Source organism: Crotalus tigris, unplaced genomic scaffold (genome assembly GCF_016545835.1).
Source record: "Crotalus tigris isolate CLP2741 ecotype Arizona unplaced genomic scaffold, ASM1654583v1 scf7180000024340.7048381, whole genome shotgun sequence".
In the NCBI taxonomy this organism is placed as follows: Eukaryota; Metazoa; Chordata; class Lepidosauria; order Squamata; family Viperidae; genus Crotalus; species Crotalus tigris.
The window spans coordinates 6,797,612-6,820,965 of NW_024100510.1; the positions used below are offsets into that span (position 1 = coordinate 6,797,612).

The 23,354-nt window shown below is 36.7% G+C and overlaps 1 protein-coding gene across 1 annotated transcript in view; it reads left to right on the top strand.

Annotated features, from left to right (window-relative positions):
• Positions 1-20,897, top strand: part of PKHD1 (PKHD1 ciliary IPT domain containing fibrocystin/polyductin) — a 196,896-nt gene extending 175,999 nt beyond the window's left edge. The window contains exons 52-59 of the mRNA XM_039326212.1: positions 4,091-4,231; positions 11,417-11,530; positions 12,678-12,765; positions 14,038-14,192; positions 15,248-15,394; positions 16,087-16,965; positions 19,364-19,532; positions 20,507-20,897. Of these exons, the coding sequence (XP_039182146.1) occupies positions 4,091-4,231; positions 11,417-11,530; positions 12,678-12,765; positions 14,038-14,192; positions 15,248-15,394; positions 16,087-16,965; positions 19,364-19,532; positions 20,507-20,897 (2,084 nt within the window). The remainder of the gene's footprint in view (positions 1-4,090; positions 4,232-11,416; positions 11,531-12,677; positions 12,766-14,037; positions 14,193-15,247; positions 15,395-16,086; positions 16,966-19,363; positions 19,533-20,506) is intronic.
• Positions 20,898-23,354: the final 2,457 nt, after the last annotated feature.

Sequence of the window (23,354 nt, forward strand, 5' to 3'; positions counted from 1 at the left end):
TCATTTGTTTTGTCTTTTTAAAATGCACTTGAGTATGTACACAAATTCTGGATTATAAATGTAAACTGTACTTGTCATGAGATTGGAGGTAGGTCTGAATGGAAAGATAGTTACTTGACCTTCTCGCCCTCTGCTAGGATGTACATGCATTTTGTCCTTAGCATGGTATGAGAAGGTAGAGTTAATGCTTTTCTACTTTGTTTCTTTTCTTTGTTGCTAGTAGCAGGAAAAGATAAATTCTTTTTAAAAAAGCCTTTGAAATAATGATCTTTTGAATGTGTGGGTGTTGGGGGCATTCCAAGTCTTGAACCATAAAAAAATTATCTCCTGGTCTATGGTCCTGGTAAATATTGGTGTGTGTTTCCTCTTTATCTTTCTGTTAACAGTTATTTATTGAGATCTCCATACATACTCTCCATATACTTTCCTAGCTTTTCTCCACGACTGTTACATCTTTAAAACCTATTGGATAAGAGACTTGAAAAACCTTGCAAACTCAGACCCTCAGAGCTCCACTCTATCTTCAGGCAGTGAACAGCGGCAATGAATTGATGACTGCCTTTCTCTCCCTGGAATAGATATTCCACTGCGGTTTTGTCAGGTCAGAACTGCAGGCAACTGCACCAGCATAGATTCGGGGAAATCAGAGCCAAAGAATAAAGCCACCAGACAGAGCTGGAAAAAGTCCTCAAAGCCTGTCAGCGCTGAGAAGCCCCTATGGACACGGCTAGTCTGGAGTCTGAGAATTAGAGCCAGGCTAAAAATGTCACCCTTTGATTTTCCATCTATTTCAGGAGCTGAGATATCAGATGAATAGGTCAACTGAAGGACTATGTCCATATTTTTTCAGGAGGAGGGTGGAATTTATAAATAACTGCTGAGGGGTGGCTATCCCATCACTTCAGCAGCAGACTGCTGGGCCTTTCCACATGAAATAAGACAACTGATGTCTGATTGCTTTAGCTTTCCCTCAGTGCTTTTACTATTCATGTAGAATTCTCATATAGTTTCCTCAGCTGTAACGCAGATTTTTTACTTATACAGAGAGATTTTTCAGATTCCATGTCTTGTTTCTACATAAAGAAATACACTGGTTATCTCCTATATTCCCGGGAATAGGGATCATGTTTGCAACGTCCCATTATTTCATCCCATTACAAAGACAAGGGCCTCTTGATATCTCGGGTTGTCTCCAACACAAGTAGTAATTAATTATCTTCATAGGATTTTTGCTTTATCAGAATTAGAGCATCACCTTTTTTTCTCTTGACTAAATACATAATTAAATATCTTGCCACGTACATTTTAAAATTATAAAAATACTTTACTTATACTCATTTTGGAGAAGAATTCTAATAAATTCTGCTATCCCAGAATTTGCAGCTAAAATTGTTTTCAATCCAATTTACCTTGTAGAGCAGGCGTCCCCAACCCCCAGGCTGCAGCCCATTACCAGGCCTGGAGCCTTTCAGAATGGGGCCAGGGAAGGGGCGGCCGAGAGTATGCACTTCCCCACTTGGGTGAGCAGAGGGCGAGTGCATGCACGTTCCATTTGCACAAATGGTAAGCATGCCCACCCACCAGTGGTGCAAATGGAACTGCATGAATGCTTGTCGGCATGGAACCATCCCCTCTGGTCCACAAAGCTGAAAAGGTTGGGGAACTCTGTTGTAGAGAATCTCTACAAAAAATTTGCCCCTCTGGAATAATAATAATAATTGGAATACATACACTCGTATCCAATCCCTGAAAAGCAGACTGAAAGTTCCTACTGATTCATCACTTTTCTTCATCTTAAGTATATATTATGTATTATTTTAAGACCATGATCACTATTTAAACAGTAGTGTTACTGAGAAAGGTAAACGAACATTTTAAAAACAAAGCTTCCAAAAATCAGTAAATGGCACTTCAGTATTACAGTTGGGGACTGAAAAGGTTAAACACTAATAGAACATAGCTTGCTTCTGGATGGTATTGATAAATGCTGTTTTTAAAGCTCTGCTCCTCTTCTCTGCCTTGGTTGGTTTCATGTATCTATACTGTGGGTCAAAAGTCTTCTAACTCTTCCCTATAAGAATCAGTAAAAAGATAGCAACAAAATGCTTCGGTTTTAAATCTCATTTTCCATTGGAATGCTCTTGTCAAAAACACCTTTCTGCCAAACACTGCCTGCCACAACCAAACTTGGAGATGGCCATTGTTTTATATACTTATTTACAAGGCTTATATGCTGCTCAAATCAAAACCTCTGAATAGGTTTTCTATGAATAGTTTACATTTCCCACTTGAGTAAATAAGATTTTAAAGAGTCTAAAGGAATAACAATTTAATGCAAAGCACGGTACCAGAGATAAATAAAAGTCCACTATAATCCATTTTATAGGAGGAAGGATCTCACAAAATTTCAGTGCTAAAGGCCAGTTGAAAAGCCAGGTTTTCATTTTTAAGATAAAGATAAATAAAAATACTTACCCATGAGTGCTGAGGGAAAGGACATTGTGCTGAAAATGCTTCTCTTTTCATTAGAGTATATGGCTGGATTCTTTAATAAGAGATGACTATTTTCACATCACTGCTTGGTATCACTAAGATTAGCCTTTTGTTGTAATAAAACTTATTCTTTTTGTTTTATGTTAGATCTAAACTAATGCTAAATCTCAGATTTGTTTTAAACATATAGTTTAACAGCTATTCTTAATCAATTTATACTGTTATATCTTATGGACTATATCTTGTCACTTTGACAGCTCACTAAAACACTTAGTTTTTACTTATATCTCTGTCATTTTCTGCTGAGGTGAAGATTTCTTTTTGTGCTCCCTTCTGTCCTCTGCAGCCTGAATATTTCCTTTGGAAATGATTTTTGGGAATATACAGGGAGGGTAATCCATTCTTCTTATGGATGCCTTTGCATTGACAGATGGCTAGTATTGGATGCAACCCAAAACATTCAGAACACCAGGCCTTTATAATACAGAGTTTTAATTAGAGTTACCATATGTCTAGTAATTTATAGAAGAGTCCAGTTAAATTCTGAATGCCTTATCTGAGAAAAGGGAAAAAGTCAAGGATTGCCTGTTTGTTTTTAAGAGGCTGTTGCTCTTTCCATGTTTGGATACCACTTCTTCATTCTCTCCACTCCTTTTTTTCAATATGCCTGTTCTTTGAAATCATTCTCTGCTTCTTTCCCTTTTATTTCTTCCTAGTTTAGCCTGTATCCCTGCTCCTGTATCATACTATCATTCTCCTCCTCCATTTGTTCTTGCTCAGTTGCTAAGTCATGTCTAACTCTTCATGATCCCATGGACCTTAGCACACCATATCCCTAACTGTCTCTTGGAGTTTACCCAAATTCATGATCACTGCATTGATGACATTATCTAATCATTTCATCTTCTGCTGTGCTCTTCTCCTTTTGCCTTCAACCTTTCCCAACAACAGGGTCTTTTCCTCCTCCATAGCCCTGTCTTTCTTATAGTTTTCCATCCTGCTTACTTGCCTTCCAGTTGCCAGCCCCCAGCCCAGAAATGAGCTTCCTCTCTTCCCATCTCCTTCTCAACATTCCCAAGGGGAAGTATTAATTTGTGCCTGATTGCTCTATGGGTGCATGGAGGAATATATGTTGTTTATACAAATAGGTTATTATTTGGCTGGGGAGATCCACTGTCAGTTCCCATTTGATTTGGAGCCACTTGTTCTCTCTCTGTCCAAGCTATTTCAGTGTTGTTTTTTAGGGATAAAATGAGGAGAGAGGCAAATGTAAACTGCCTTAGTTTTCAAGATAATATAAAGTATAAATGCAACAAAGAAATATATATCTACTATATTAAATAAGTGTATTGTTTATTAGAAGGTTTGAATATTTTAACCTATCTTATTTATTTTCTGTAGTGTATAAACTTTTTTCCATTCAGATCTAATTTGATGGGGAGCAGAATATTCACTTAAATGATCCATAAATTAAGTAATAGTCCTAGTCTCATTATTCAATTTAGCATCTTATAAAAGGATGCAAAAAGGAGACTACTTTTTAAAAAAGCAATATATTAAACAAAGTAATGCTCTGCATTATTTCCTTCTTTCTAAGACAGAACTATCTTGGTGGATATGAATCTTCCACCCCTACGAGGTCTTTATATCCAGGGCACACTGGAATTCTCATTAAACACCAGCCATCTTCTGAGCGTGGCCTGTATTGTGATTGCTGCTGGTGGTGTCTTGAAAGTGGGTAAGTGAAAAATAATAATAGCCAGAAGAGATGCTGCATGTCGTATCTTTTATTTTTTTAAAAAAGTGAACCAACAAGTCTAATTAGCCTCAGGCATGACAAAGAGGGCAAATGATGAAATTTAGAAAGTAGAATAACATCATAAATTGATTCTCATGCTATCTAACATTTATTAACCTCTTCCAATATGCTGGGCATGCTGTAGTACAAAAGGGGTCTGTTCTAGTCGAAGTGGAATCTATTCCAGATAAATGCTCATTGGAATGCAATCAAAGGCTGTTTCACATTGAGCAGAAAACCTGGTATTTTTTTCCCCTAGTAGATAAGGGATGCAATAGAGCCTATATTGAGTTAGGCCCAGAAAATCCTTTCTCAACACCTTGAATTGGTCTTGTGACATGAACTAATTTAGCCACCTTCCTTAACAATCGGGCAGATGCTGGACCATCTTCAGGAATAGCTCTGCATCAAGTGTATTGCAGTAATCCATTCATAAAACTATTAAGGCATGGAGCAGTAAAGCTCCTGATGTGGAACTTCAAATATTTTATGATTAGTAGTCCCTACCCCATCACAATCCTTTTGTGATTAGCTAAGGCCACAAATCACTTACTTTACGGTGATGCTTGCAACTCTTTATTAAAATTCCAAATGTGTTCACTACTTAAAAGGGATTCATATCCTTTTTTATTCTGAAATTGAGCTGACTTTGATTTCCATAATACTAATATTGACCTAAATTATCCTTAACATTTAAATATACAAGAAGTTGTCATTCTTCAACATTTGTATTAGTGATCTGGATAAGACATGGAACGGAAGCTCATCAAATAAAATTCAAATTTATCTTCATAGTTTAAAGAAGCAGATTGAAAATAAACATGTATATTTAGCAGAAGGAGATATAAAGTTGTAATGGCATGTGGGAATGATCTTGGGGGACAGGAGGGAAAACTGCACCTGGACAATGAACCAAATTTGAGTCCAAAGGAGAGGTGATGAAACAAACATCTCAGAAAGAATCATCTCGATTTGGGGAAAATAAAAGTGAGGAATGACAGGGTTACTTTCAGACTTGCAAGATTCTGTTAATGTAATCTTACAGCCAAGATAGAGCTAATACTCCTGGTTGTTCTTCTTGTCTGGACTTCTTTGCAAGGCCAACATCAATCTTTCAAATCTGAAAGTACCCTGCCACCCTTCACTTTTACTCTCCCAAAAACTAGAGAAAGTCCCTACTGAGACACTTTTGCTACCTCTCCTCCTTGGGACACAAATTAATTTTGTTTATCAGACTGTTGTCTAGCTCTTCCTCCTGACCTTCAAGGTAATTTCCAAATACCATTACAAACGTGCAGCAGAGATACAAACAAAGGAAATACCACCCGAAAAGTAAAGTTTCAAAAGATTCAAAGGAAGTGAACAAGTTCATAGAAGGGCAATGAAGATGATCAGAGGACTAGAAAGTAAGAAGTCTACAGAGATATAGAAGGATGTTTGGCCTTGAGGATCAAAAAAAAATGAAGAGGTGGGAAGAACATAACACCACTCTTCAAATAACAGGGAAGATGTCACATAGAGGATCAAGCCCTGTTCTCTCTCTTTCTAGAAACAACATGTTATAATAGATAAGACTGGAATTACAGGAATTATAGATTCTGAATTGATTTTTTTTTTAAAAAAAAGTCTTCTAACAAGAAGAGCAGTGGAATCATCAGGCCAGAAGCTTGGTGAGCTCTTCTTAATTGGATGTGTTCAAGCAGAGACTGGACAACCATCTGTCTAGGATACTTAATTTGGATTCCTACACAGGGGTTGACTTCAGTGGCCTAAATGGTCCCTTCTAATTTTACTGTATAAGAATTAAAGTAGGCTTGGTAATTTGTAAAATGGGGTCACTCCTTTCCTTCGATTCAAAGATAATTTTGATAATTTTGCCACCCCCCCTCCCCAGTTTTACTAAAAAGCCTTGGAGAATTTCACAGATAAAATCCAGGAGTAGATGGAGACAACACTCACTTTATAAAATGTGTAAATCTGCTTGGGTCCAGAAGAGATTTATAACAGGGGCTGTGTTTTGTGTTTAACACAAAAGAAAGCAAGCTGCACATCAATGGAATCGGTGCAGAATTTTAGGACTGAATGACTTGAAAATTATCATTCAGGGTGGATGTAAGGACCTACCTCAGCTAAGCCACACAAGAAAGCAGAACTCTTGACAGGCATTGTCTCAAAAGGAAACTTTTATTAGGGGCCAGTGACAGCAGGGAATCAAGGCGAGATCTGAGAGAAAAACCCGTGAAGCGATATATTAAAAGTAGCATTCAATGCTCCTCCCCCCAGAGGACAGATGGAGAGGAAGAACATAGATTCAGAGAAAGATCATCTTCCAGGTTCAATTCTTTGTTTTGTTCTGGATTCACAGTTTTCATAAATGAACTAGTCTTTTGACGGGTTCTGCTTTAAGCCGACAGCAACCAGAGGACAGTTGCAAGTTGTACAAAATCTCTGTGCTTCAGTAACTGTTATACTGGAGATGACCCAATAGTGCCTGGGATTAGGGAATAGCTCTTTAGTCATTTTCCCTTTGGTCCCTAGTTAGCTTCATTGACTGCCAGTTGGCTGTTATCTCTCTGAAGAGCTGGATACCCCAGTGCAGTGGTCTATCAGAATTGTGCATTACTGCTAGACTGCAAGTGTTTTACCTCTGATACAATTGAGTCCATGTTGAAATAAGGCAGTGGGTATATTGGTATTACTCTCCCCTACCTCCCATTGACTCTAGGATGATGGAACATGTTAGAATCTGGAAGACAGCATTTGTCTGGAAAAAAAGATAAATCCTAAATTAAAAACATTTCTTATAACTCAGTTCCTGTGTATGTGTGTATACATGTATATATACACATATATACATACTGCACATGCATACATATTTACAAATTTATTTCAGAGATTAGAATAAACCTACCAGAAAACAACAGACTCATTGAAACTCATTTTTTTTTCAAACCTGGCAACTTTAAGATATGTGAACTTCTACTCCATAGAATTCTGGGAGTTGAAGTCCACACAACTTAAAGTTGCCAAGTTTGATGCTACATTAAGTAAACACTTAGAAAAAGATAAATTGAAGGTACTGTTTAACAGTTTGAGGGTCTGATAATGATGGCAAAAGCAATGAATTTAGCTACTATTCTGATGACATATCAGCTAGTGCAAGAATTGCTTATGGAAAATGTTATTAATCTGGCTCCCCATGCTGTTTAGCACGGGCAGGAGCAAAGTGGAGAAACTGTGTGAGAGAGAGCAAGAGAGATTATTTTTCCTTAGGCAAAGAAGTTTTTCACATGCAGGAACATTGCTGAATCTTCCTTTAAAAAGTGAAGATGTGAACATGTTGTAAAAGGCAAAAGTAGTATTTCTTTTGTAGGTTGGGCAGATAATATATTAAGTTTATAAAAAGCGGCTTGTTAAAGTCCTGAAGAATTTTGTGAAAAGGTCAACCATTTTCAAAGCTGACCCAACCTCCTCAAAGCCAAATGAAATAATTTGAACTTGGTTATTTGTGCCTGTGGATTTATTGATTCTGTGATCCATTTCTTTGTTTTCCTGTCTATCCATGGTATTCTCAGGAGTCTTCCATAACACCCAAAATTCAAAGCCATCAGTGTCTTAAGGGGAGAATATATAGCCTTGTCTCATGTCAAGAAAACAAATGAATGGAACATCAAATAAATCAACCAAGAGTTTTTACTCGAGATGCAAATCAGCAAGCTGAAATTATTATAATTTGGGCACATTATGTGACAACCCAGCAGTCTGGAAAAGGCTCTAATACCGGGAAAGGTAGAAAGAAAGAGAAAGATCACCAAGGAGCTTTGTGGATGGACTCAGTTACAGTGGTAATGAGTGCACTATTGGAAGAGCTGAAGGAGCAGCTTAGGGACAGATCATCATAGAGAAAATCTATCAACATGGTCACCAAGAGTCAACAACAATTTTATGGCATGAAGTAATCAATTGGCATAAAAGGAACCTCCATATATTCTGAATTTCAGTTTACATCATTATCATTTTTTAAAACAATATATTATTAAAGCAATGTCACAATCTATGTATCTGCAAATTGAAGTGCCCGTGATTCTGAAATCATGGAAAACTGGACTTTAGGAGCAGACTTATTTGACAGTTTCTTGTTTATAAAACATATGCTGATGTCACTATTAGAATAGAGCTATGCTCTGGACCTGGCTGAATTTTGAATCCTGAAACACTGAATAATTGGAACAAATTGTTATGTAATGAATTGTTTTGACTCAAAATATTCCATGAAATTCCATTTCTCAAGCCATTGTTCTAGTGCTACAGATGCTGGTTCTCCAACAACTATGTAAAAAAAAAATTCAGTGTTGCTATAATATATTTTAAGATATTTGGCAGCTCCTAAAACAAAACAAAACAAAACAAAACAAAACATCGCTATTTTTGTGCCACAATTCCCAAAGCTTTCTTTAGCAAGATTTGTTGTGCTAATTGGGATAGGGTTATATTTTTCATTTAAAGCTCATATATCCTTGAGTAGGGGAGAAAAACTGACAGTTTTTCTTTCCAGCCAATCTTCCTATGATCTGGTGAGAAGACAAAAACAGATGTTTTTGTTGATATGGAGAAGACTATAGCTGGCAGTTTAAATAAGGATATCCTCCATCTTTTTTTTAAAAAAAAAATCTCATAAAATACAATGGTAGGAAAAGGAGGTAGATCGGGACTGGATTTTGTAATTTATAAATAAGCTTTATGATTAGATCAGTATCTGTTTCCTCGGTTTCAATGCTTTGGACCGGTAATGAGATGTTGGGAAAAGTTTCTCTTATTTCTTGACTGGGGAATATAAGACCAGATCAAGGAAAATCGTTCAGTCATGCATTCAGATAGAAAACATTATGTTTTACCGGGAGTTTGGAAATATTATGGCTTTGCTAGTCAAGAGACTAGACTCCACCTCTCTAGAAAAACAGCATAGGACCTGTCCTGTTATGTAGAGGAGGTGACCCAACAGAGATTATGGACAGAGAGCTGAAGAGGTCTGGCTGCCCCTTAGAGCCTAGCTCTGGCTATGGTCTTTGGTTAAAAAATAAATAAAATAAAAGATAAAGACATATCCCTAAAAGTGACAAGATTTTCTTGAATGCTGCAAGGAACTCCTTTCAGAGATAATATAATTCTGCTTTTTTGTATTATGATGATGATTATTCTGGGACTGATCAAACCAGCTCCAGAGCAGTCTGGAGTAAATCAAGCTATTTCCAGATGCCTGAAATGGCCTCCAGATTGAACAGGGTGGTCCTTCTAAGTCTCTTTGTGTGAATCATTTGCCTGATTTTGAATCAGGATTAGTTGTATCTATAACAAGATTAATTTCATAGACACTTCATTAAATGGGTTGCTAAGATTAATTCTTATGGTTGCATATTGCACTTTCTCTTTTCCTCACCAAAGGCATGTTTTCTGAATATTAAATTATTGTGGCACAATGGCTAATTCTGCACAGATTTCTTTGTTTAATTCTACATCTGCTGCAGTTTGGGGCTGTATAATTGATTTAATCTCTAATTTTAAAGGAGTGCTGAACTCTCTTACTGGACTCTGCTTACATTTCTCTAGGGCAGAAATTGCCCTGCTTTTTCCTTCAAGTATCTGCTTCATGCTAGACTATTTTCTTCTGAGTCTGTAAACTACCCTGGGTGAAATAAATAGGTTCACAGTTGGAATACAGCTCACTTTGCATTCTAAAAGATAACTGTTATTTCCATCCTCTCTTTTTTTGCCTTTTTATTGTCTTCCTGTATTTCCAATGTCATCAGAAAAATTCACTTAGGTTTCAAATGTTATGTCTCTGAAAGAGATGTGATTCTTCCAAAATGTTACTTAAACACTAATGCAAAGATATATGAAAAAAATGCCAAATATATTTGAGATTAACTATCCTTTTCTCTAGCAAACTAGTTCTGTTCCACACTTATCCTACTGAAAAGAAAAGAATTTCTAAAACAAATTTGGGGAAACTGAAATTATTAAGCAAAACAAATATCTATGCCAGAGCAGCCAGAGTAATCAAGAAAGAATTATTATCTGCTCTGAAAGAAAATATTGTTTTTTTAAAAAAAGGAAGATTATCCTCTTTGAAGAGAAAGAGTTTCAACCCATTGTCTTTGCTTTCTACTAGACAAGAAGGATACTCTGTTGTATGGAATATTAGCTTTTCTTCCTTCTCTCACCCTGTTTATTTTTTTACTGGTAATCTGGATTATTCTGGTTAAGGAAAAAGAGGATTGCCTTTCCCCTGCTTTAGCCACTGTTATGAGCAAGCAGTGCCAATGTTTGTCTGAGGTCACATGACAATTGTTACAGCTCTCCTGGATGAAAATGATAAGGTTGACCTTGTGGGATGGAACTATGGTAAAAGTTTATAGCATAAATTAAAAAAAACAGAGTGAAATCTGGTGAGTTATGCAAGTGCCAGAGTTTATCTGATTTAGAATGTGACAAAAGCTATGTGACAAAATCCCATAAAATAAGAGCTGGGGAAAAAAAAGTGTTCCTGCTATGAAAAAAAAAAATTGGTTTCTGAGATTCTGAATGAACTTTGTATAGAATAAATTCTATCCTGCAGTAGAATAAATGCTTGATATTATTGTAAAACCCAGTGCTTTTTAACTCTAGTATGTAAAAAAAAAAAGCATGACCTTTTTGCTTCACTGAAATTTCTTTGGTAAATTAGTTCACTGTTGAGATATTATTAATGCTGTTACATGCTCAAATATTTTCATTGGGGATCCATTGATTTAAGTTGATTTTAACAGTAAGATGAGCACTGAAAACCACATGTACTTAGGCAGGCCTTTGACAATTAATTGCTTGCTGGAAGTAGAAAGAACATGCATATCTGTTAATATTATTGTTGTACTTGGTACTTTTTGCTATGCGTTTTGTAATGTTTGAGTACTGCAACATTAATATTTATTTTATTTGGCTTTTATTTTATTTGGCTATTACTTACATGTATGTGTAGTTTTATGTAAGTCATCTTGGCTAAAGGTTTAATATGTATTGTACAAATTAATTAATGTATTGTACAAATGTATTGTACAAATTAATTAATGTTCATCAATTTCTCCTTAGGCACCCTGCAGCATCCATTAGAAGAAAGGAGAAAGGTACACATTCTCCTTCGGGCATCTGAGAGAGTAAATTGTGATCGATTGAACGGTTTGAATGTTGGTCCAGGAACCATTGGTATGGATAGCATCTTTTGAATTCCTCAATGGGGCCCTGGAAAAACCTTGATCAAAAATGTCCTATACTTAGCATCAATCAAAGACTGCCTGTTTTGTTAAATAGTGCCTGCATTTTGATTGCTAAAAGTCAAGAATGGATAACCTGAAACAACGTGAAAACATTGAAGCATTTTTCCAGCAGCCAACAACATATTTGTGCCCCTTCTAATCTACTTGTGCTTCTGTGCTGAATGTAGGATGTGGGATATATCTCACAACAACCTGCCCATCAGTTGTTTAGTAGATTGTGAGTAGCTTATGGAGGAGTAGGGTGTTTAAGGCATACAGAGCATTCTGTCCTCAGATGAACTTACACAACAAATTGAATGCATTGAGAAACAATAATTCCATACAATCAAGATGGGAGAAGAGGATAGGCAGGTTGTGTATTTGTATGTGTTGGGAGAAGTCTATGTGTGCATTTAGGAAGAGACTTTAGACCACTGTGGAAGCATGGAAGGCAGATTAATTTACATTCCTATAAGAGATTTCTTATAGAGATTTCTTTCTCCATAAACATACAGGAAAAGGGTTGAAATAGAGTTATAATAGGCATTCTGATCACGCTCCTGGCTTGAAATTAGGTACTTCTGATTAGGAAACTTTTTGGATATGCATATCCATAAGATCCAGTCCCTGCACTATTTGCTACCCTCAGCATCAAAAGTTTTGCTTATCAATGTACCAAAATGACAGGCCACTAAACAGGCTTTCATTTCAAATAGAAAATAAGTCCCCCCCCATAATCTTTTCATTTTTTCCCTTTATTATATTTCTAGATATGTTACCTTTTTCAAGCTATTTAATCCCACAAGGAAGCTGTCATTTTCCTATTCCAATACTGGTATGACCTTGCTGAGCATATGGATTATACAGTAATCCAGAAAGCCAGTTCACCTTTTTGCTAGAGTTGGAATCTTCCTAATATAATCTTTAAGGAAAGTGCTTTGGAAACTTTATGAAGTGCCCAAACAATCTGCACCAGTACAAAAAGGCTTCGATGGGTACATCTCTGGCACAGCTGAGATGTCCTCCCTAGTATGTTGAAGATCTTGCAAAGCTTAGCAGCTTTTGAATCATGGCTACTTTCTTTTTCTCTTTTCAAGGTGTTTTTGGGAAGCTGCAGATGCACAGTGTTTACACCAAGAAGTCATGGACGTATCTTGGAAATGATGTTGCACCTGGAAATGAAAGGTAGATGTTAAATTATAGGTAATAAGAAAAATCTTTTTTATTTTTATTTTACCCCCCCCCTTTTTTTTTTTTTGCATGAGTCAATTGAACAAAAGACTCAGGACATGGTAGGACCTTTCTGGCAACATTTCAAAATGATTCTGAATTAAACTTATTAGTATGCCACTGCATTAAAAATAACTATTGATGGCACACACATAAAAATACAATATAAAACAAAACTCATATAAAAATGAATACTACAGCAACCTTACAGAACTGAAAGAGAATAAAAGATGGCAACAAGAATTCAAATCAGGAAAAGGGTCTCTGAAAAAGGTCTCTGAAAACATCTTTAGGAGCTTGCAGAAAGCCAGTACAGAAGGAGCCAGCTTGATCTTCATAAGGAGGTAAAAACAAACAAGCAATTTCTCCTTGCTTCAACCCCAGTAATTATTTGAAAATGTGGGGTGTGCAGAGGTTTCTCCTGCTTGATTAAATGAGATGAGCAGAAGTTGGCCAGAGAAAGTTTCTGCTTGTCAAGAAAATAATTTTATGGGTCAAAATCAGCACCTTAAATTGGACATGGAAACCAAGGCAAGGATCCACAAAAATAATGGTATGCACTCCCAACATCAGGAACCTGAAAGTATACAGGCTGCTGTATTTTAAACCAACCACAGTTTCTAAATATTCTTTAAGGGCATCCTTAAGTAGAGGGTATTTCAGTAGTCTAGATGGCTGATGATAAGAGCATGAGTTACTGTTTTTGTCATAGAACGCCCAGAATGGAGTTCTGGCACTTCTTTTGGATGGAATCTTGTAGGATAGGCAAGGCAAGTTGTATGACGTGTTTGAGTTCCGGCACCTTTTTTTTGTTGTTTACAAAAAAGCACTGTCAAGACCTACAAGTCCTCTGACACCAGATGAAGCCAGAACTCTCTGATCACATTTCTACTTGCTGATCCATCAGGAAATAGAAGGACACCCATGTCAGAGAAATGCTCCCTGATGGGTACTGTTTACCCATACATGAGTAACTCTTGGTGGTGACAGAAGACCTTGGTGCATTTGTAGAAATGTCAGCTTTTCAGGATTCTATTTCAATATCTTTTCTCCTATCCAAAGTGACAGGATCCAGGCACATTCTTCCTACCACTTACAAACTTGTCTTCATCAGTGAATGTAAGCATTTTAGTAAGCATTTTCTATTTTTCTTCATAGTATATTTGTATGCTTTAAAGGAAGTAATGTTTCATGGAAACTTCACAATATTTTTTTTGAGATTTACAGGATTATGGTGCAAGATCATTTGGACTGGCATCAGGGTGACAGTATTGTTATCAGTTCCTCTTCATATGAAGCCCATCAAGCTGAAATAATCACTTTAGAAAAAGTTAACAATCGTAGCATTAGGATCCGTGAACGTCTTCTCCATAGACATATTGGTATGCAATTTGTCTCCTTTGCTTAGATTGTATCATGAATTTTGTTTTGTACATTAAAGGCTACCCCAACATTCATTATTTCTCCTCAATAAACTTGCCATTATTCAATAGCGTTTTCTTTCTAGGGTGCCTTAACATTTTCATTGCTTTAATTAAGTAACAAAATGGGAATTACAAGTTATCCGTAAAGTAGTTAACCTTATGAAGACAATCAGCTGAAATAGAGATTTATGTGTGGAAGGGCAAGAGTTGGACTCCTGACCCAGCTACTACAAATTGACTTTAAGTTCACATGCAGAGGCTATGAATGTACAGTCTTCTACCCAACATTTTGCAGGGAAGATGCATCTGGGGTCTAAATATAGCTAATCCTCAGTGAATTATAGTAGCGCCTAGTTTAACCCAGCCATCACTGAAGTGATATAAAATCTGTTCCCATTATGTTCTTCTGGCACAATAGTTGGATAATTTTGGAAGATATTATAAGTCATGGGGAGAGATATACTATAATCAACATATATTGGACCAGCAAGTATGATCTCATCCCCATTTTGTATCTTTACCTCTCAGCTTAGTTTAAGGGCTGGTATTGCTTCTTAAGACATTTAAATGGGCAATCGGCACTTATACAATGAATGAATTGTCTCAATTATTTCTGTATTTAACTGCTGTCTCATACTACTAGAATTACAAATACTTGCAAAATTTTAGGTAGGTGCAATAAACTCTGACCTTATATTTAACATCTTTTTCTGAGATGCCATGGAACTATTTTAGGCTTGATCACAGAACAGCTAAGGTACTATGCTCCTCACTTTTGAGATATGTTTTTCTCTATATCAATGATTATTATATGAAATAAGGGGAAAATAATGTTAAAAGTGATAATAAGGTAAATGACTTTTTCCAAATGTCTGAATCTGCAATAAATTATGAAGTCCTACTGTACATAGCTTGGATATATGAACTGTTTTCAGAAGGGAAGAATTAGTAGAGATCCCATGTTTGGTTTATTATTCCACTTCTATTGTTTTCCATCATTTTGATCTCTGTAGGATATTCCCATAGATTAGAAGATGGTCAATGGATTCTCCTGGCTGCAGAGGTTGGGCTTCTGACAAGAAACATTCAGATTAAATCTGACATGGATTGCATAGGAAGACTTCTGGTGAGACCTTGGGACTATGCAAATCAAGATGCAGGTACTTGAGTATTTATAATTATTTTACACATGGTTCTCAATCCATATAGCTTAGAAAAACATAATTTAATTTTCTAGATTTCTCATGTATTTTTAAAGAAGAACATGAATTCATTTGATAGTTATCACACCAAACCTACTATTGTGGGTGAGGGTTTTTTTTTTTCTTTTCTGTTCAATAATTCCAATTCTCAGAGACTGCCTGGACAAGTCCTTGTGGTTTTCTTTACAAGGTTTTTCAGAAATAGGTTGGCATTGCCTCCTTTCATCAATTGACCCCCAAACCCCTTATGAATGTGGGAATTATAAATGATTTTTTATTTTATTAATAGTGTGATAACATAGTAATAATTACTGAGGAAAGTAAATGCAACTGAGTTTAAAACATGCTATTCGAAGTAAAAAAAAAACTATTATCCTCTATAGCAAATGTTATGTAGGCATCAATGAAAATAAAACCTGGATCATTAAGTAACCCCTTAGTTACTGTATTTGCTTTCTCTTTTTTTAAAAAAATGGAATAGTACTAGCTTAAGGATTTAGGAATTAAGAATGTCTAAAGTGGCATCAATAGAATATCTTTTACCATTGTTTTTATTTTTTAAGGCATGGAAGGTTATCTTGTTCCCCCTCCCCCCTTACCCCCCCCACTAAAGTTCTGATTCTTAAACATGTCCTTCTCCCATTTTGCAGGTGTGCTTCAACTTTCAAATGTTGAAATTTTGAACTTTGGATCTTCACAGTCTCCATCAGTTGACATTACAAATTCATCCAAATCTTTCATAATTTCCTCTAGCATTCACCACAGCTGTGGAGTTGGTATTCAAGCCATTACAAGTAATGGGCTCTTCCTACGTGATAATGTGATATTCAGTACAATTGGGCATGGTATACATTTAGAAGGCCAAAATCACACACTCATCAGAAATCTGGTTGTCTTAAGCAAACAACCAGGGACCTCAAGGTTCTGGGTGGCTGGCATCAAAACAAATACAGTAGAAGGTGCTATGCTACATAATAATAGCGTGGCTGGTACAGAACGGATAGCCTTTCATATCAAGGGTCAAGAATGTTTCTTAGCAAAAGACCTTTACAGTGGCAATGTAGCTCATTCAAGCCTTCATGGGGTTCATTTATATAAAGGAGATGGCTTTCCAAACTGCACTAAAATTACAGGCTTTTTGTCTTACAAAAACTATGACTATGGGATAATGTTTCATCTTGTAGGAAGTGTAGTAGTTGAGAAGGTGATATTGGTAGACAATGTCGTGGGACTCTTGCCAGTACTTTATGGACCATCTGCTAAGCTGTACTGTCACCAGAAAAAGCAGCACCTGAAACTAAGAAATTCTGTCTTTATGGCAACCAGCACTTCCTTTGACTGCATCAAGGACAGAATCCAGCCTCTTTCAGCCAATGAGACAAATACAGATCGAGCTCCACGTAATCCCTGGAGGGGTCGAATTGGCATGTTATGGCCATCTTTTACCTCGGACTGTAACTGGTGGCCTGATGCTCCATGGCATAAAATAAGAAACTATTCAATAGTTCTGGGAGTCACAACTCTACAAGGTTAGTACTTTAAGAGCATCTGTGGTCTAATAAATACTGAAATAATAAATACACTAATAAATCCTGGAACTACAAATGGTGCTTGGTGATTAAAATGTCATTTAAAGTATTCTTAGGAACCTCAAATATTTTATTAAAAAACTTTAGACAAGCAGATCTATTGTGGTGCTACAGTTTGTAGCTGACCAAAGCCCCAGCCTATGAATATTTTCCTAGGAATGGACTGATTTCAATGCAGCTGATCCTGATTTTGTATGCTTAATCAAAATTTAATACAGTCTTAGGTCAAAATACACGTCTTTATGTCAATTTTATTCTGTTTCAAGATACATATGTATACTTTTTCTAAAATAATCAGCACATTATTAAGACTTTTTCAATGACACCAACAAAAAAAAGAAAGAGTAGTTGTACTTGGGAGAGCAAAAACTTGTCACATAAAATATACAATTATGTAATAACAATGTTCCTCACTGTAAAATGGTTATAGAAGAAAAGACTCATTTAAATGGAAAAAAGACCCAAATAAATCTATCTATATGCTTCTGATGAAAGCGTGTGTGTGCCTCTGTGTAATTGTGTTTGTGTGTGTGTCTATCCAATCTCACAGAAAGCATGAGAATCCATGGTCATATTGTATATTCACTATATTCACTGAGTTTGTACATGTTAATCTTATCTAACATGAATAAATGGGGATGTGGTTTTGCATACTCTTCCCAAGACATATTAATATGATTATTAAGAGCCGTGATGGCACAGTGGTTAGTATGCAGTATTGCAGGCTAATTCTGCCATCTGCCAGTAGATCAATTCTGAACAGCTCAAGGAGGATTCAGCCTTCCATCCTTCCGAGGTCGGTAAAATGACCCAGATTGTTGGAGGCAATATGGTGACTATGTAAACCTCTTAAAGAGCACTGTAAAATATTGTAAAGCGGTATATAAGTCTAAGTGCTGTTGCTATTAATATGAAATATTGTTAAGAGAGCCAATTTTGCCTAGTTAAGACACCAGGCTAGAAATGAGGAGACTATGAAAGCTGGCTGGGTGACTCTGGGCCAGTCACTCTTCCCATCCTATGACATCAGACTTGGGTGTCAAGATCAGTCAATACCTGCCCCAATCAATGGATCAACACTTGACTGAACCAAAAAAATGGACCCTGCATTTGAGGAAAAACATTACGAAGAAAAAAAGTAAAAGAAAAAAATGTTAATTTTCAATCATTCACTTTAAAGTTACCTGCTTGTTTAATCATGGCAAATTGACTTATTTGGCTTGCTTAAATTATCCATAATTGTAACTAAATATAATTAAAAGTTGACATTGCTTGCTGTAGTTAACCATAATTCCTCTCTTGGCTATATAGGAAAGATAGGAAGGAAAGGAAAAATTCATGGCCTGATGCCATTCATTTTTCCTTGTTTATATCTTGTCAAAGTAGGGATAGAAATGGACTCCCTTTAGACCTTTGGAATTACAAGTCTTCAAATTATTTGACATTTGCCATGATGATATCTGGTGTTTAGAACAAAAGGAGGACACTAGGTTGGTTATTCTTGAACTAAACTATGCTTAGCATGATATCTACATGCAGCTGTGATTTTCTCCTGTCCTACTGAGAAATAGAAGAGAAATGGACACAGCTGTTTATTTTGCTGAAGATTTCCTCCTGAAAACAAAAATGAAGACATTTCGAATAATTTTAGACAGAACATTGAAGCATCGATTCAGTAAGCCCAGAGACAAAGATTTCTCCCTGGAATCAATGAGATCTTTAACTGAATCCTAAAATATTAATCCTTTATTTAAAAGGGGGAAAAAAGGTTTGCAAACCTATGTGAACAGACAACTTTTACCTCTAATTTCTACTTCTAGATAATGTTTTTTAAAAAAGTGTCAAAAAGCACTATCAACAATTAAAGCAGCTACATTATACCACAGACCATACACACTGATGCAGCTACTTCATAATTTAGAGATATTTATTTGTATCCCATCTTTATCAATTTTACAAATAACTCAAGCAAGATAAATATATCCAACATACCTTCCTCCTCCTATTTTCCCCAGAACAACAACACTGAAAGGTGGGCTGGGCTGAGAGAGAGAGAGAGGGAGAGAGGGAAAGAGGGAGAGGAGAGAGGGAGAGGGAGAGGGAGGGAGAGAGGGAGAGGGAGAGAGAGAGAGAGAGAGAGAGAGAGGGAGGGAGGGGGAGAGAGAGAGGGGGGGAGAGAGAGACTAGCCCAGATGGTTTTCATTGCTAAGGCAGGACTAGAACTCCCAGTTTCCTTCTTTCTAGACTGGTGCCTTAAACACTAGAGCAAACTGGCTCTCTGTATAAATTAGTCGAGTGCTGCCATTTTCCTACAGAGTTTTTACTTTCCCTTTATCAGATATAACCTTTGATGGTTTTAGAAAGAGTTGCTATACTGGGGACCAAGACACCTGCATCATGACAAATCCAGGACATGGAGGCATCTTGCATCTGATCACATCTGAGCAGACCAGAATGCTCCATATCAGTGAACAAAATATGTTCTACTTTCATCCGCTGCAAACGAGGTATATTTATAATCACTTATAAGTAATCCATTTTGGATCATTCTTGCTGAGATTTCCATAATAATTATGTTTGATATATTTATAATCTGTGGTACTATCACTGATCTGTTCTTCTTAGAGTTGCTTTCTCCTATTTCTTGTTTCATCTTATTTTAGCTCCAGTTAATCAGTTAAAAATGTCTAATATGGTATTCCAACACTAGAATAGAATAGAATAGAATAGAATAGAATAGAATTAGTCAAGTGTGATTAGACACAAGGAATTTGTCTCTGATGCATAAGGTCTCAGTGTATATATAAATAGCAAGTAATGGATTAAACAGTTTTCCAACAAAATATATCATTGCATTATGTCTGCCACTTGAACAAAAAATGAACGCTGAAGAATGTGTATATCTGGATACATATACTGATTCAGGAAGAAGTTTGGTGCACTGGAGATGTTCCCCATTCTAGCTCCCATCAATACTAGATAGAATCATTGCTTTATGTTCAGGCAAAGCATCTGCAATATCACCTGTAAAACATTAAAAGAGCATACATGCATCACCATCTTTTTTTAGAGAGTTTATCTTTTATTATCACTATTACAAGACACTGAGCTTGTCAGCTGGAAAGCTGACAGTTCGGGTTCAAGACCTGAGTGTCGCACAACAGGGTGAACTCCCATTACTTGTCCCAGCTTCTGCCCACCTAGGAGGTCGAAAACATGCAAATGCAAGTAGATAAATAGGTACCACAGTGTTCTGTGTGCCACTGTGTATAGTCATGCTATCCACGTAACCATGGAAGTGTCTTTGGACAACGCTGGCTCCCTGGGCTAAGAAATGGAGATGAGCACTGCCCCCTAGAGTTGGACATCTGGACAGAGGAAACCTTTACTTTTACCACTATTATGCTGTCTCCTATTTAACTGACATGTGTATCAGAAATTGGTCTGTTCCCAAGTCTCATATTTTTTTCTTTCTCGTCAGAGTAAATGAACCTAGCTCATCTGGTAATGCAATATGTGGGAACTCAAGGAAAGCTCTTTTCAAAGATTTGGATGGAAGTGCCCTAGGATTGGATTCCCCTGTATCAGTTTTCCAAAAATCAGAGTTGGATTGGGAACAAGCATGCCAGGATGCTGGTAAGTTGCCAGTCATGGGTAGACAGCAATACCAAAGGATGTTATATGCAAGAGAGAGCAACTTAGAAGGAATCGAGTGCTACTGTGGCCATTTGAAGACAATTATTCCAGAAAGATGGCAGTATGACAATAAAGAATTTAGAGTCATTGTCTCAGGGGTACAGTTTCCAATTGTATATGTCTCTCCTAGTTCCAGGGCAAGTAACTTAATTCAACATAACCTTTATATGTATTAACGGCAGCCTGGTCCACATTTATTCTTCAATAGAGCAAGGTAATTTTATTCACTTTTCACAAGCGTTTTGAAATCCCTTAATGAGAGATGCTTTCTAAACAATTGACCTAATAAGATTTTGTGTGAATCCCATAGAGAATGGTAGGCCCGCCGGCATCAAGTCCTGCTCAGACTTTTTAGAGTAAACTGCCTTTTCAAAAGAGCTATTTTGTTATACAGCCATGTGCTGAAAGTGCATGCAGTGAGACTCGGTTCCCATCCTGATTAAGACTGTGCTGCGACTCCAGATAAACTCTTTAATTACAATTAGTATCTCTGGAGCCTGCTGTTCATGATGGTGGCCATTTTGCAGAAAAGTTACTTCAGCTGGATAGGAGCTTAATGCAGGGGACTGTAATTAATCTCATTTTCCATCTTGCCCTGGAAAGCGATTAAGCACAAAGAGAACTTTAATCTTTAAACCAAATGTTTAATCTTTAAATAAAACATCTAATGTCTTCCAGGGTAAAAGGCATTTCTCTAAGGATCTGTCTTAGAGGCTGCTTAGAGGGCTGATTAATTCACTGTCTTGCACAGACGTGATCTTCCCCCCTGCTTTAGTTGACCTGATTATGAATCACAAGTCAAAAAGTCAAACACCAGGTTCCATCATCTTTAAAGGCAGGTTTATTGATCTTTATGTTCATGCACGTATCAGGTCATAAGCTTCTAGATTTGTCATTAGAAAACAACCATCTTTGCCATTTTAAGAATTTCCAGAAGAGTTTTCTAGAAAAGGACATTTATGGAATTCATTGAGAAAAGGCCCTTAGAAGGATTTGACATTGAGCTAATAATCAGTGTCATAAAACTTTTTTTTAAAAGAAGAAATTGATCATCCACCTCTGTCTTAAATATACATTTTGGGATTCTCTTTTTTTTTAATCCGCTTCTCATTTTCAAGTCCAAACCATGGACAAGAATCATATCTCCCTAATTTTAATGACCCATCATTTATAGAAGTCCTTTATAATATATCCTTTATCTGCTGCACTACTTTGTGGTGAATCCCAAAGCATTCATTCATGGAAGTTCTATTCTGAAAACAAATGAGATGCTTTATCACCATATTTTTCTTTTCTGGTATATAAGTTAACTTTTTATATTATGGTTTATTTTTATGTATCAAGCTTTAATTGGGGACATTGATTTTTATGATGTATATTATAGGATAACTCTTTGGTGAAATATTGAGATAGTGGAAAATAATACCATGCGAGGAAATTTCTGTTCCTGATAACTATTAAGCTATATTCCCTGAGTATACGTAGATACAGAAAGCATATTCTGTATCTACATAAAACAATTGCAGAGCATAAACAAGATGACACTGATGGAGATACTGAGGATAAGTACAGTTACCAGAACAATGAGGGGAAAGGCAAATCTTAAATCCGAAACAGGCAGAAAGTATGGCAAAGAGGCTCAGACAGAAATCTTCATAATCACATGAATATAAGAAGGGGAGGAGGTATAGCAGACCTATAACATTTATTTCATTATAGCCCTTCTCAATAACAATATTCTTAGTTTCCCTGTGAAGTTGATTTCTAGTGTGGTTTCCATAGTGAGGCTAAGACAGTGGTGGGATTCAAATACTTGAACAACCAGTTCTCTGCGTGGATACAGGCCTGGGCATTAAAGGCCTAGAACGGACTTCCAGAAGTGGCATCCATGCACTTCTGAAGGGCCATTCTAGGCCTGGGAGGCATCCTCTAGGCCTCTGAGGCCTAGAATGGACTTCTGGAAGCAGTCTTCATTCAGCCAGTTCTCCGAACTCAACAAAATTTAGCTACCAGTTCTACTGAACTGGTGTAAACTGGCTGAATCCCACTGGGCTAAGAGTAACTGAAGTTTTTACTGTTTTCTTGCTATCATGACTGTTTTTATGCACCTTGAGAAGTGTTAGAACAGGAAAGAGATATTAACTAGATTTACTCCCCCTACTATCATAATCAACCAACTAACCAACCAACCAATTAAATCAACATAATATAATGTAAAAAAATCAGAATAATGTTGAGGAGCAACATCCTCTAATACACAAAGGAGAAGTGAATTTATAAACAAAGGGGCCTACTGGAAAGTTAAAAACATTTTCCAGAATGCTACTGTGTTATCACGGAAAAGGCTGTTAAACACCTCTCTACACACATATAAGTAGCCCTTGAGCTATGACCACAACTGAGTCCCAAATTTGCATTGCCAAGCAAGACAATTGTTCAGTGAGTTTTGCTCCATTTTACGACCTTATTTGCCACAGTTGTTGAGTGAATCACTGCAGTTGTTAAGTTAGAAGAACAGTTGTTAAATGAATCTGGCTTCCCCACTGACTTTGCTTGTCAGAAGGTTGCAAAAGGTGATCACATGAGCCCCCCGGGACACTGCAATTTCATCAATACTTGGCAGTTGCCGAGCA